The sequence below is a fragment of the Eulemur rufifrons genome, chromosome 6, assembly GCF_041146395.1.
Source record: "Eulemur rufifrons isolate Redbay chromosome 6, OSU_ERuf_1, whole genome shotgun sequence".
Classification (NCBI taxonomy): Eukaryota; Metazoa; Chordata; class Mammalia; order Primates; family Lemuridae; genus Eulemur; species Eulemur rufifrons.
In genome coordinates this window covers 94,757,895-94,772,378 of record NC_090988.1, presented here as the reverse complement: position 1 = coordinate 94,772,378, position 14,484 = coordinate 94,757,895, and the positions used below count along the sequence as shown (strand labels likewise).

The 14,484-nt window shown below is 57.4% G+C and overlaps 2 protein-coding genes across 2 annotated transcripts; one reads left to right on the top strand and one right to left on the bottom strand.

The window, feature by feature from the left end:
* Positions 1-3,547: 3,547 nt before the first annotated feature.
* PTGDR2 (prostaglandin D2 receptor 2) lies at positions 3,548-4,750 on the top strand. The gene has a single exon (XM_069470081.1). It carries the CDS (start codon positions 3,548-3,550, stop codon positions 4,748-4,750), a length of 1,203 nt encoding a protein of 400 aa, XP_069326182.1.
* Positions 4,751-6,160: 1,410 nt separating this feature from the next.
* CCDC86 (coiled-coil domain containing 86) lies at positions 6,161-14,087 on the bottom strand. The gene is made up of 4 exons (XM_069470080.1): positions 13,293-14,087; positions 8,925-9,054; positions 7,139-7,213; positions 6,161-6,951 (listed from the first exon to the last, which is right to left on the bottom strand). The coding sequence occupies exons 1-4, from the start codon at positions 14,051-14,053 to the stop codon at positions 6,832-6,834; spliced, it is 1,086 nt and encodes a 361-aa protein (XP_069326181.1). The 5' UTR covers positions 14,054-14,087; the 3' UTR covers positions 6,161-6,831.
* Positions 14,088-14,484: the final 397 nt, after the last annotated feature.

The following is a 14,484-nucleotide window of genomic DNA, read 5'->3' as shown; positions in this document are numbered from 1 at the left end:
TGAGAGTGTATTAAGTGTCAGGCTCTGCATGAAGCCGATGTCTAAATGGAAGGTTCTTGTAGAGTCAACCCCATGGGAAGGGTCCTTGCCCTACATGGGGATACTGAGTTCTTAGCATGTTTTAATGAGTATCTACTAGGTGCTGAGACGCTGAGGTTGAAGGAATGTTCTCTGATGCCTGGAACCTTTGTCAACAGGGGAGAATAAGGACTTAGGGAACAATAAAAGGCAGACTTATATGTTCCCACCTTCTCTTATCCCAGGCCTCTCCTCATCTATCCCCCAGAGGGGAGAGAAGCTGATTTTCATAAGTCTTTACTGTGTGCTTTGTATAACTTACATCATTTGACCCTCACCACAGCCTGTGAGCAGACGTCATTGCTCCTGTGTGCAGATGACAACACTGGGGCTCAGCAAATGGAAGTGACCAGCCCCCAGCCCCTGTCCTTCCCCCTGCCCCACCCTGCCTTCCCAGCCGGGGAGCCCCCAGGGTCTCTTGTGGACAGGCTCCCTCACTGCCTGGGACCTCAGAAGAGCCTAGGGGTTTGTTCTCCAAGGATTATGGTGTCAGGAGAGGGCGGCCCAGGGACAGTGGACAGATGGACAAGGCCTCCTCTTCCTCATGCACTTACCCTACACACTGGTCACTCTCAAAAGCACAGCCCCAGGCACACTCGGCTCCCACTGTCTTACACACAGTGATTTTCCCACATGCGCTCGCACTGCCCTCGAGGCTTCTGCTGGCTCCTTCACGAAGAGGGGGTGGAGCCGTGGCTGCCAGCATTGATAGAGATTGTTGATACTTGAACACCGAATGGCAACTCACGCTCTAGCTGTCCCCGCCTCCCCCCCCCACCCCTAAACACACGCGCACACACATACTCTGGGGCTGACAGCTATTTCCTCCCTCGGCTCCACTCCGCTGCCTCCTCCTGCCTGGTGCTCTTGGCTAGCTGCTGCCAGAGGTGACCTCCTCCAGGGCTGGAATCCTGTGCTCCCGCCGTGCCCAGGTAAGGACGCAGTGGCCCAGGGGCTGGGCAGCCTTAGTGTCCTCTCTGGGCCCACAGAAGGCCCAGTATTACCAGGCGAGAGGGCTGTTACTAGGTAGGGTGGCAGAGGGTTGAGTGTACCAAGGACTGGGGGACACTTGATGCTCAGAAAAGGGAAGGACTAAAGGAAATGGCCTTAGGCATTGACCAGATGCCGGGCACAACTGCGAACCATTCACCCGCCTTATTCCATGTTCACAAGCAGCCTGGGTGGGAAGATTACACCAGCAGGCTTAGGGTGGTGGACCCAAGTCCACCCAGCCAGGAAGCCGAGGAGCTGGGATTCAAACCCAGGTCTAGGAGCCCCAAAGCTTGCATTCTCTGTCTCCCAGCCCCCTGCCAAAGCAGGACCCTAGCTGCTGGGCTCCCTGAGAATCCTGGGCGGCTGGGGCTGTCCCCCTGCAGGCAGAGAGACTGATCTGGTTTCCAAGGGTGGGGCAGGACTATGCTCTCCGAGTGTCCCTGTGGGACTTGGACAAGCGGCAGCCGGACTGCAGGGAATGTTTCAGAGCAGCGAGGGGTTGGCACTGGCCGTCTGCCAGGAGTGGCATCTGAGCCCCGCCGGGGTAGCTGGGGAACATTGGGAAAGTTGCTGTGCTTCTCCAAACCTCAAAATCGGGGTCTTGTAGGCTTACTGCAAACGTAATTGCTTGCTCTGCAAACTCTAAAGCTTAGGAAGTATGACCATTCTCAGCGGGCACAGGCTCCTGTCCCACCTCCCTGCATATCCCCTGCTCTGAGGGGCTCATCTGCCAGCAAAATTCTAGTTTGATATCCCAGGACCCCACCCCACAAAGGCCAGGATCCCTGGAAGGGAGTGATTTTCTCATCCTGGCCGACAGTGTTTCCCCTGGAAAGACGAGTACTGCCGACCATTGCTCTCCCCTTTCTCTCTTCTTCCTCCTCCCTCATCTCGTGCTAGGGGAAGGGGTAGAGGGGAGGGCTCAGGCTGGGCATGGAACTGCTGTTCCTTCACATGTTCGTGTCTTTTGGGTGCTCAGAACCAGCTCTTTAAACACAGAGGCTCAGTTTTCTCATCTGTAAAATGGGATGGAGAAGAGTATAGCACCTTTCTTCTATGTGAAGGATCTGCCACAGTACCCGGCATATCGTGGGGGCCCAGGAAAACCTGAGTCCCCTCCCCTGCTGCCTGCCCCCAGCTCCTGCAGGGAGGCTCCCACCCCAACTTCCTCAGCCCTCATGGATCTCGACCAGCCTCACATCAGATGGTCCCCCGGGTTTCCGACGAGGCTGTGCGCATGCATGTCTGGGGGCTGCCTGTCTGCCAGAGCCTGGCTCCTCCCGCACTTAGCTGAGTTGTTGCTCAACAAATACCTGTTGAACGAGAGCGTGAGTGAGTGAGTAAACAAGGGTAGGTTTCCTGGGGCAGGCAGTGCTGCTCCCCTGGGAGGGGAGAGATCTTTTGGTCCCAGTGGGCCCCCATCTGGGAGTTCCTCCTGCCCCGCTCTTGCCCGGCTCTTATCTTATTTCCTCTCCAACTATCAGAGGAGGGCTTGGCTCTACTGTTTGCGGTCAACACACTTTGCCAGCCACCACGGTGGGAGCGAAGGGCCGCAGGGAGGATCTGCTGAGTGGCAAGGTGTGGGGGTGCGGCGGGTAGGAAGGGGCAGCACAGACTCCCCTCCCAGCCCCAGCCCCCATGTCAGCGGAATCCTCCTGCCCTATAGTGGGGCCACGTTCAGGCCCCAGTGCTCTGGGTGTTGGGAAAAGGCATCCTGTGTGGACTGACCTTGTTCCTATTTGCCACGTGATCATCACAATGACATTGATTTAGTGTTTGCCCTGTTCTAAACACTTTCACGTATTAACTCATTTAGTTCTCCCAATAACTCTCTGAGCTAGGTACTGTTATGACCGACACCCGCGTTACAGAGGAGGAAACAGGCTCAGGAAGGTTAAATGACTCGCTCAAGGTTGCACAGAGAGGCTGGGCCCGGTGGCTCATGCCTGTAATCCTAGCACTCTGGAGCGGCCGAGGCGGGAGGATTGTTTGAGCTCAGGAGTTCGAGACCAGACTGAGCAAGACCCGGTCTCTACTAAAAATAGAAAGAAATTATATGGACAGCTAAAAATATATATAGAAAAATTAGCCGGGCATGGTGGCACATGCCTGTAGTCCCAGCTACTCGGGAGGCTGAGGCAGGAGGATTGCTTGAGCCCAGGAGTTTGAGGTTGCTGTGAGCTAGGCTGACGCCACGGCACTCACTCTAGCCCGGGCAACAGGTGAGACTCTGTCTCATAAAAAAAAAAAAACAAAAAACAGGTTGCACAGCGAGCATATGGGGGAGCTGGGATGTTTCCCCCCACTTCACCACCTTTGCTCAACCTCACTGACCCCCAGCAGCCTGCTCCATCACGTTCATGGGTCATACCCGACTCTCCTGGCCAGGCTCCTGCTCCAGGCTTCTCTCTGGGTTCCCCTGTGGCCCCTGCACTGCCAACCTCAGCACCTCCTTCCCTCCACGCAGAGCCCTGCGATGTCGGCCAACGCCACGCTGAAGCCGCTCTGCCCCATCCTGGAGCAGATGAGCCGCCTGCAGAGCCACAGCAACTCCAGCATCCGCTACATCGACCACGCGGCCGTGCTGCTGCACGGGCTGGCCTCGCTGCTGGGCGTGGTGGAGAACGGCCTCATCCTGTTCGTGGTGGGCTGCCGCATGCGCCAGACCGTGGTCACCACCTGGGTGCTGCACCTGGCGCTGTCCGACCTGCTGGCCACTGCCTCCTTGCCCTTCTTCACCTACTTCCTGGCCGTGGGCCACTCGTGGGAGCTGGGCACCACCTTCTGCAAACTGCACTCCTCCATCTTCTTCCTCAACATGTTCGCCAGCGGCTTCCTGCTCAGCGCCATCAGCCTGGACCGCTGTCTGCAGGTGGTGCGGCCGGTGTGGGCGCAGAATCACCGCACGGTGGCCGCGGCCCACAAGGTCTGCCTGGCGCTCTGGGCGCTGGCTGTGCTCAACACCGTGCCCTACTTCGTGTTCCGGGACACCATCCCGCGGCTGGACGGGCGCATCATGTGCTACTACAACATGCTGCTCCTGAACCCGGGGCCAGACCGCGACGCCACGTGCAACTGGCGCCAGGCGGCCCTGGCCGTCAGCAAGTTCCTGCTGGCCTTCCTGCTGCCGCTGGCCATCATCGCCTCGAGCCACGCGGCCGTGAGCCTGCAGCTGCGCCACCGCGGCCGCCGGCGCCCGGGCCGCTTCGTGCGCCTGGTGGCGGCCGTGGTGGCAGCCTTCGCGCTCTGCTGGGGACCCTACCACGTCTTCAGCCTGCTGGAGGCGCGGGCGCACGCCGACGCGGCCCTGCGGCCGCTCGTGTGGCGCGGGCTGCCCTTCGTCACCAGCCTGGCCTTCTTCAACAGCGTGGCCAACCCGCTGCTCTACGTGCTCACCTGCCCCGACATGCTGCGCAAGCTGCGGCGCTCGCTGCGCGCCGTGCTCGAGAGCGTGCTGGTGGACGACAGCGACCTGGGCGGCGCGGGCAGCAGCCGCCGCCGCCACCCCTCCTCCTCCTCCTCCGTGTGGCTCGGCAGCCGCCGCCAGGACTCGCTGCCCTCCGCGCGCCTCCTGGGCTGGCTGCGGGGCAGCCGCGCCGCACCCCCGCACAGGGGCCGGGCCCCATCCCAGGACGAGAGGGGCCCCCTGAGCCGGGGGCTGAGCACCACCTCCGGGTAGCAGGCGCGGGCCGGGGTCGCCTGGCCCAAGCAGGAAAGCACTGCCCGAAAGCACTGCGAGAGCCCCATCATGACATTGTAAACACGGGACTCCACCCCGAGATCACAGGCCGAGGGGCAGGACCCAGGCATCTGCATTTCAAAGCACCGGGGTGACTCAGTGGATCTTTTTCAGAAACAAAGTGAGTTAAGGCAGCGCTTCCCAAACCGTGGTGTGCCGCGAGTCCCCAGGGATCTCTTTAAAGTGCAGGATGCTTCAGGGGATTCTGCACTTCGGACAAACTCCCAGGCCGCGGCCTCAGTGCTGCTGGGACCACACTTGCAGTAACGAAAGGGAAAACTGTAAGACTTCTCAAGTTAGCGCACACTGGGCCAACCTCCCTGCAGCTCAATTCTACCAACCAGTGATGTTCTCTTGGAGTAGAAGAGGGAGAGGAAAGGTTTGAGGAGCACTGTTCCAGTGTAATCTCTCCGCTTTAGCCATTTAGCCAACGCTTATTGTACTAGACACTTTATCCCACAACCTTAAGGCAGCTTCTAGCCAGTCTTTACAGATGAGCAAACTCAGGCTCAGGGAGGTTAAGTAACTTGCCTAAAGTTTCAGGGCCAGTGACATCAGCGTCTGCACCCTAACCTTAAGCATCACATGCTCGATTACTATCTGGTAAGTGAACGAACATCCTTTGACCCACGGAAGGTACATCGGATAATAGCTGCCTTTGAGCCCCTATCTCGACCCTTGTGACCCAGCATTGCCCGACATGTTTGTGAGGTGGAAAAAGCAGCAGGTGCCATGGTCAAGTGTTTGGGAAACCTGGGGCTAATCCGAGTCTAATGGGCATCATTCCTGAAGGCCTCCTCAGTCTTTAGAATTTGAATGTATGTGGCAGCAGGCCTGGGGTTCTGTGGGACCCCTCTGGACACGGGTAATCCCAACATCTTTGCAGCACCCACCTCCTGACTGCAGGGGGCTGGGGAACTGTCACTTCCCATTTGCAGCTGGGAGGGTGACTTGTATCTCTGTCCTGGCACTACCACCGTACGGTGTCTATTTCCTCTACCGACGAGGGACTTGAGGGCAGAGACTGCTGTTTTAGCTCTGCATCCCAGAGGCTGACCGAGTCGGTGCCAGTAAACATTTGCTTGCTGGCTGAAACGTCAGTGGAAGAGCCAGGATGAGAAACTCTTGGGATCTTGGTCCAGTGCCCCTGATGCCACCGAAGGCTGGGCTGGCCACTCACCATTTATTTCCAGTGCCAGGTAGGGCCCAACCCCCGGCAGGCGTTCAGCAAACTGAACAGCGAGGAGATGCACAGCTGGCTGAATCGCCACCCCGTCTTGACACCTCACCCCTGCTTCACTCACAGCACTCTCCCAGTGGATGGACGCACAGTGTGTTTTACTTGTTTATTACATTCTCCCCAGCAAAATGAAAGCCACAGAGGGGAGGGGCTTTTGTCTGTTTCCCTGGTGCCTAGAATTGTGCAATACATGAGAGGCATTCCATAAATATTTCTGTTGCAGACTGGCTGGGCATGACTTGGATCTTTGGGGCTTCTGCAGAAGCTGGTTTGGGAAAGGGGGTGCTAGAGAGAAACCCCGTTCCCAGCAACCTCCCTATTTGAATCCTTCAGTGTTGAAAGTGGGGAGGGGCTGGACTCGGTTTGCTGGGTGACAGGGTCAGTGGGGCTCAGAGGTAGGCACAGCAGCCTTCAGAAAGTGTGCGGGGAGCTGGATTCCTGACCGCCCGCCGGGCCTGGTGGGAGGAGTCACTCTCCATCACCAGCTCCCCGAGGAAGCAGAGAATTTGCTGTTCTTGGACAGAAAGTACTTAGAGAAGGAGGGAGAAGGAGGGGGGCTGAACCTCTTCCCTCCCCCATCTCTGCCGGGTCCCAGGTTCCTTTTGGGCCTCTGTCCCAGAGGCCTGTCCATAAGCCTTCAACGGCCCAGGAACCCCGGCTGTGGTGGGGTCCCTGTTTTAGAGCCACAGAGTTGGACAGCCAGCTCCAGCAGAGGCGTCTGACCAGTGGCCCGAGAGTGCTGTGTCTGACACGGTTGTAGGCCATGGAAGGCGTCCTGAGCTCAGATCTTGGCCGATGGCCGCTGGGGTGGCAGCTTCTGCAGCAGGGCCAGGGTGTCCCGCTTCTGAATGGAGCGCAGCTGCTTCTTCTTTGCCCGCTTGAGCTTGGCGGGGTTTCGGATCTGGGGGTGGCATGGGGGGAGGGCATTAGTGTGGCTGGAACCTTTGTCCCTGTGTCCTGGGGAGAGGAAGGCCACCTGTAGGGGCCTGGGATCGCAGCATGAGAGCAGGGCACGTGAGGCAGGGGGCCGAGGCTGTGGGCCACACCCCTAAGTGTGGCGGCGGGTGGGGGGAAGACGGGACACTCACCACTTGGACAATCTCTGCCTTCCGCTCATTCTCCAGGCGGCGTTTCAGGTTCTCAGCTCGGCGCTGTTTTTTCTCCTGGAACATAGAGGAGATTTGAGTCTGGGAGCTGAGGCAGCCCTGGTCTCCCAGGCCCCAGAGGAGAGAGAGCTGGCAGGCGGAATTCCTAGGAGGAAGGGGGAAAGGTCCTCCTGCCCAGGCTCTGGGCTGTGTCTGGCAGTGTTGCTAGAGAGCCTGGGACCCTCTGGGCAGGCCAGTGAGAGCAATCCTGTACCCACAGGCCCAGTCTCCAGAGGCCCACTGTGGTGGAAAGTTCCTTGCTGCACATTAGGTGGGTACTTGGACAGCTGAGGATAGGAGCTTAGACAGGAGAGGCAGCAGGGCCAGGGTGGGCCCCACGTACCACCCTCCTGCCACGGGAGAAGGGGTGGGCTGACCCCTCCATCATTTCCACCATCCCAGAGTCTCCCTGTCTCCCCTGAAGCCCTGATGCCCTAGAGTGCAAGGCCGGGGTGAGGGCTGGGCCCCTCAGATTCTCCCGGGTGCAGGGCTGAGAAGGGGCTGAGCTGCAGGGAAGACGCTGTGGGGTTATCTGGCCTGGGTTCAAATCTTAACTCTGCTACTTTCTAAACAGTTGACTTTGGCTAAGTTTCTGTGCTTCAACTTCCCCATTTTTAAAGTGAAGATAAGCATAGTATCAACACCTTGTAAGACTGTTCTGAGGAATAAATGAGTGATACACGTGCAGGGCTTGGAACAGCACCCAGATCTTTGGGAACAGTCTGTGGGAATGGGAAGCCCGGTGGCCATGCTGACTGTCCCCTGGCAGGGCCAGGGTTAGGATGTGGACTCCAAGACTGCTGCATGCTCAGAGGCTTTGGCAACTTGGGGTGGCAGGGGTGGCCTGGCCTCTGGGGACAAAGGAGAAGTGAGACTTGGGCTCCTGCGGTCAGAAGGGGGTCTGGGCATCTCTCTGGGGGATAGTGAGAAGTGAGAAGGCAGCTCTGTCTTGCCCAAGAGGGACCTAGGGCCACACAGGAAGTGAGGTAAGGCTTCAGCACATGGTAGCAGCCACACTGTCCCTAGGGCCTCAGCTACAGGTGACTTAAAACAAGGGATGGATAACGGAGCGACTGGCCCACCCCTTTTCTCAGTGGCCAGGCTGGGACTGCAGGCGACCCCGGTGCAGTGCTCCTCCACCCCGGGGGTCACTGGTCCAGTAACATCCCATGATCACCCTGGTCCTGGGGGCCGTCGCTGACCAGTGCCCTCATCTCGCTTCCTCTGTGTGCTGGCCACTGAGCGCCCTGCTCCCTCCCACTGAAGAGAGTCCCAGCTGAAGCGGGTGGAGCTGTGACCCTTCACAGGGGCTTTCTGGAGACTGGAGACAGTGGGTGTGAACCTCTAGTGGGGGATTTCTGGCTCTGGCACTGGTGGCAGAAAAGAAGTAGAGGAAAGGTGTGGGGGCTGCTTCTTGGAGAATGACAGCAACAATACTGGGGACAAGGTTTTCCAATCTGTAGGCCTTACCCACCTGAGCAGGTCCCAGGGCAGGGACCCTGACCGCATCTTACAGGATGCCCAGCTGGGCCTTCTTCTTGGCCCCCAGCCTCTTACAGAGGCCCAGGCTAAACTGGATGGTCCCCTGGGCTTCCCGGCCCTCTGGCCAGGCTCCCTTCCTCCCTGGGGCCCTCAGGCTCCAGAACTTCTGTTGACCAAGTCAGCCGCCCGGGCACCTGTGCCAGCTCCCCTCAACTGAGTCCCAGCCTTGGCCTGGCTGGCCCCTCACCTGCCGGCGCCTCTCCTTCTCCTCCTCCAAGTGCCGGGCGAAGTCCTTGGCCAGCTTCCTCTCTTGCCGCTCCTTCATCTTCCGCTGCCAGGACGTGCGCAGAGGCTTGTCCTGAACCATCTGGGAGAACCTGGCCGGGGAGAGAGGGTGCTTGCAGAAGCTGTGGGTGTTGCCCGCTCTGTCCTGCCTCGGCTCGGGGCTCTGGACCTTCTTCCCGAGCCCAGTCAGAGTCGCCACCCTGCCTGCCTGGCAGGCAGCCCCCCAGGTCTGCAGACACTCGGGGCAGGAAGGGACTGTGATTGTGCTGGCTGTCACTCAAGCCCTGCTATGTGCCTCTGAAGTGGGTACTCTGGTTCTCTCCATTTTACAGAGGAGCAAACCAAGGCACAGACAGGCTAAACACCTGCTCAAGGTCACCTTCTTCCTGAGTGGCAGTCAGGACTTGAGCCTCGGTCTGTGACAGCGGAGTCCAGGCCACACGGCCTCTGCTGGAAAGTTCTGCTGCTTCCACCCAGCACAGTAGGCCTGGGTGTGACTGCCCCTGCCCCTGCCACTCACGCCCTACGGAGGTGGCCCATTCCATCTCACGATGGCCCGAGTGGTTGGGGCTCTGTGTGATGGCTCAGAATCTCTCCCCCTCGTCGGGGAGAAATGAATGTGGAATGGGCGTTCAGGGCTACCAGGGAAGTCCGGAGTTTCTGAAAAGCGATAATGATTTTAGAGTCATGGGAGAAATGTAAGAATGCAGACTACGGAGATTTGTGGGTGGGATGATGTATCTAGGATATGCTTTAAAATATTCTAGGGTAAAGAAAAGAGAAGAAATGTTGAGAACCCAAGATGAAGCTAGACCAGTAAAAGGCGGAGCAGTGTTGAAGCTGAGACGGGAACACGGGGGTTCACGAAGCTCTGCTCTTTTCTGTATGCTTGAAAATTTCCTTAATAAAAAGTAAAAGCAAAATGAAAACAAGTCTCCTGGTGGCCGCCACATACTGCACTTGGGTCTTCCTCCTTTAACGATTCAAGTCCTATTTGGGGTCCCACAGCCCTGCTGCCCTCTGACCCCAGCGTGCCCCCCTTCCCCAAGGGCCTCATGCTGAAGATGTGACCCCCTAAACACTAAGAACAGGGCTGCTGCATGGACTTCCTCCCTACCCTTACAGCTGGGCTCCCCAACTTGGGGTATGAGAACCCTGAAGGGACAAGGTGGTGGAGCCTGGAGACACACAGAGCCCACAGGACATGATGCCACACCTTTCTAGAGCAGGGCTATCGCACAGAACTTTCTGGGATGGTGGAAATGCTCTATATGGGCACTGTCCGGTAAGGTGGCTGTTGAATGCTTGAACTGTGGTTGGTGTTGACAGAGAAATAGAATCTTAAATTTTATTTAATTTCAATTACATTTACATAGCCACATGTGGCTGGTGGCTAAGGTACGGAGGCAGTTCCAGGGCATCGGCTCTGCCTGGGGGTTGAAGACAGGCCTGGGCTCCCAGTCCTGAACACACCACAGACTACCCAGGTGACCTTGGGTGAGGGAGCCTCTGAGTCTCGGCCCCCTCCTACATGGGGATGAGAATCGTTCCTGTCCCAAAGGGTTCAATGACACATGCACACAACAAGTGCTCAATAAATGTGAATCCTCAGAGCAGAGCAAGCAGGGAGATGGCACATCCGAGAGCACTGTGGAAGAGGTGGCATTTGGCATGAGCCGGGCAGGGGGGCTGCAGCCAGGTCTCCCCCACCCTGCGTGCCTTCCCAGTGCGGCTGCCTCCCTCCCTGCTGCGGGTGCTGCCTGCACCTGTCTCTGGACTTGCTCACTCACCACCTCTCGTAGCTGCTTCTTCAAAGATCCCAGCTGTCCACTGAGCGGTCCGCTGGGCCCTTACCCGCAAGACCTGCCTGAAGCTTCTGAAGCCACTTCAATTCCTCTGCACCAGCTTCCTCACTGGTCCCGTCTGCACCCCTGCCCACCTGTGTCCATTCTCAGCAGGCCAGACCGATCTTCTCGGAAGCTGTGCCATGTCATTCCTTTGCTCAGCAGCCTCTATGGCTCCTGAGCTCACTCAGGAAAGTCAGAGTCCCTGCAAGGGCCACAAGGCCCCCTGCCCCTCTGACCTCACTCCTTGCTGCTCCCCAATTCCAGCAATGAGATCCCTGGACTGTCTCCCAAACAGGAGCATGCTCCTCCCTAGGGCCTCTCAACTTTCTGTCCCTCTCGCCTGTTACTCTTTCCCCAGATGTCTGCCTTGGTTCCCTCTGTCACTCCATTCAGGCCTCTGCTCAATGCCCCTTTATCCGCCGGGCCATCTCTGACCACGGCAGCAATGCCCTGCCCACCCTGCTGTTCCCGGGTCCCCATCCTAGTTTATTTTCCTTTGAAGCCCTTATTACTGACATAGTATGTATTTACTTGTTTTTTATCTGTTTCCCACAACTAGAATGTTTGCTCCAGGAAAGCAGGGACTTTGTTCTGTTTACAGCCATGCTTACCCAGAGCATTATGAATTGGTTGAATGCATGACTACCCTGTGTCCTCGTGCGCCCACCATGTGCTGGGTTCAGGGGGATCCGTGGACCCTCTGATTTAGAGAGGAAGACAAGCAGCCAACAAGAATCACCCAAGTATTCGTAAGTAAGCATTTGTGCAAATGCAGACATTACAAAAGAGAAGAACAAAGTACAATGGTAACATATAGCTTGGGGACTTATCCCTCAGTTGGACTAGACAAAGAGGAGCTTTTTAGAGGGGGTGACATTTAAGCTGAGCTCTGAGGGATGAGCAGGGATGGGCCAGGGAAAGAGCATTTTGAACAGAGGGAACAGCATGTGCGAAGGCGCTGAGGTAGGAGGGAGCATCACACTGGAGGAAAGTGGAGGGGAGGTTGGTGTGGAAGACTCTAGTGAGGGACAGGGAGAAGGAGTCTGGAGTGCATGCTCTGAGCAGCAGGAAGTCAGGAAGAGCTTTCAGTTGGAGCAGGGAGCTGGGACCAAATGTCCTCCTTCCCCATCTCTTGCTACCCTGCTCCAGCTGCTGATCCTCAGTTTCTTGCACTGATCCCGCCCTTCTCCCCACCTGTGTATGGGCCCAGCCCCCTCTTGTTCAGCAGGCTACCCCCCTCCACCAGCCTGAGTACCAGGACCCAAGGCTCTGCCCACTCAGCTTACTCAGCACCCTCTCCCATGTGAACCAACCTCCTCATCTGGTCCCACATGGCCATCAGTGGCCGCACCATTTCCTTATGACCGGCTGGGACAGGGTGGAGTGGCCTTCTCCAACTTTTAGAGTCACTCCAGCTTCAAAGTCTCTCTCTGATTGGTGACTTGCAGCAAATTACTCTCTAAACCTCAGTTTCTTCTTTGTTTAATGGGGGGAGGGGAATTATACCCACTGCCTAGGGTTTTAAGGGTACAACAAAGTGACATCAGCACAGGGCCTAGCACAAAGCTTGGCAGAGTCTACCCTTAGTGAATGTCAGCTTCTTCCTTAAAAACACCCTTGTTCCCCCATGGTCCCTCACAGCCATGCATTCCCGCCTCTGCCCCGTGGTTCCCATTAGCTCAAATGTGAACTGAACCCCACCTCTCCTTCCTGGCAGCCTAAGCACATCCTTCTTCAATGAGCCTCTCTGTTCCTCCATTCCACAGACACTTTTTGTGCCCTTAGCACAAAAAGACAAGGAAGACCTTGTGCCTGCCCTTAAGCGGTTGCAATCCAATTCAAGGTGAATCCAAGGAGAGCAGGTAAAGGGATTTCCTGCACAGGCTTTGGACTCAGATATGTGCTCAGGTCCTGCATATTCCACTCAGCCTCAGTTTCCTCATACATAAAATAGTGTGGGAATCATAACAACACCTGCTTCCTAAGGTTGATGTGCAGATTAAATGTGAGGATACTTGCTCTTCTGTCTTTGAAAGGCTCTTCCCCTGGCCAATCCTTATTAAACTGCTTAGCACAGTGTCCTGTATATTCAGCACTCAGATAATAGTGGGTGAAGACCTCACTGCTTTTATCAAATACTGGCTGGTTTACTTGCTTCTGCCTCCCTTACTAGAGAGGGCAGGCAATGGTAAATGTCACTTGAATGAATACACAAGGGAGGTGCTATAGGAGAGGTCCACAGGGGCCCTGCGGAGGAACAGCATCACAGGCACGGTCTTTGAGGGCCTAGTCTCACCCTCCCCGGATCCCAGGGCATTTTACCACTTTCTGACTATAATTACCTGTTTGCGGACTCCCCCTCCCCCACTAATGTGAGCTCTCTCCAACCTTGCAGCTATCTGTCTACAGGCTGCAGCAGGCCAAAAGTGGGGGCCCAACACCATAGAGAATCCCACCCCTGCCCATGCTGTCTCCCACTTCACCTTTTCTTGGAACGGTCCTTCCATACTCGCCCCGATTTGGGCTTCCCCTTCGGGATTACAGGAAGCTCCTCCTCCTCCTTCAACTTCTTGCACACTGGGTCCTGGGCTGAAGAACTTTTTCGCTTCTTCTCCCCGAGGCCGCCTGTCACCGTCTCACCGACCGGAGGTGGCTTGCTTGGCTCGTGCTGACCCCGGGGGGAGCCTGGTACCTCGGGTGTCAGCTTCTGTAGTGGCCGCGAGGGCTCCGGACCCGGTGCTGGCTGACCCGGGTAAGGCTCTGGTGATCCTGGGGCCGGCCGCGGCTGATTTTGGGGGGCTTCCGGGGTCGGCTCCTCCTTACTCTGGGCCAACTCCGAGGCCAGTTCTCCCAGGTCCTGAGAGAACTTTGGTGACTCCTCATTTGGCTTTGGTTGACGTCGAGGGGATTCAGGATTCGCCTCTGGATGTCTTTGGAGCGACTGAAGGCCTTGATCCTGCTGACGCTGGGGGGACCCTGGGCCCGGCTCTGGCTCCCTTTGGGGGGACCCCAAGGCTGCACTCTGCTGCAGACTGGGAGATCCCGGGCTTGTCTCCGGCTGACGTTGGGGGGACCCCAGGCCAGCCTGCTGCACACTCGTAGGTGACTCGGGCTCCCTCGTTTCATCTGGGTTCGACTCAAACGTCGCAAGGGCCCGTCTCTCCCGCGAAACTGCGGTGAGGTTCTCAGGGCATTCAGGCCGTAGGCCCTCCAGCCGTCTGCTGCGCCTTAACGGAGTATCCATGGCCCAGCAAGAAAGTTTCCAAATCCGAGCCCACGTGCAATCTTCCACCGTCTCTCGGGTAACCGGCGCCTTCCTATGACGTCAGGAGCCGCCACAGCTGTGCCGGGCAGGAGGGGCTGTTGCCGAGGAGGCCATGTTGGTGAGGGGCGGAGAGGCGGGGTTGTGCGCCGGCGCGTGCTGGCTTTAGTAGGCGCATGCGCAATGCGCTTGGGGGCTGTTACTTGTGATTGCTCGGAGAGTACTTTTCCCGGGTTTCACTCTTGTCTTTCTTGTAAACATTTCCTGGGAAAGGAGAGCGTGCGAGCGGAGAAGGGAAGGGGGGGGTCATTTCCAGGAGAGAGGGGAGTTGGGAAAAGGTCCAGGGAGCTCGTAGGCAAGGCGGGCTGGAAACTTTGCCGCTGAGTCACTCCCGTGCCTGCCCTCCTTGGGCC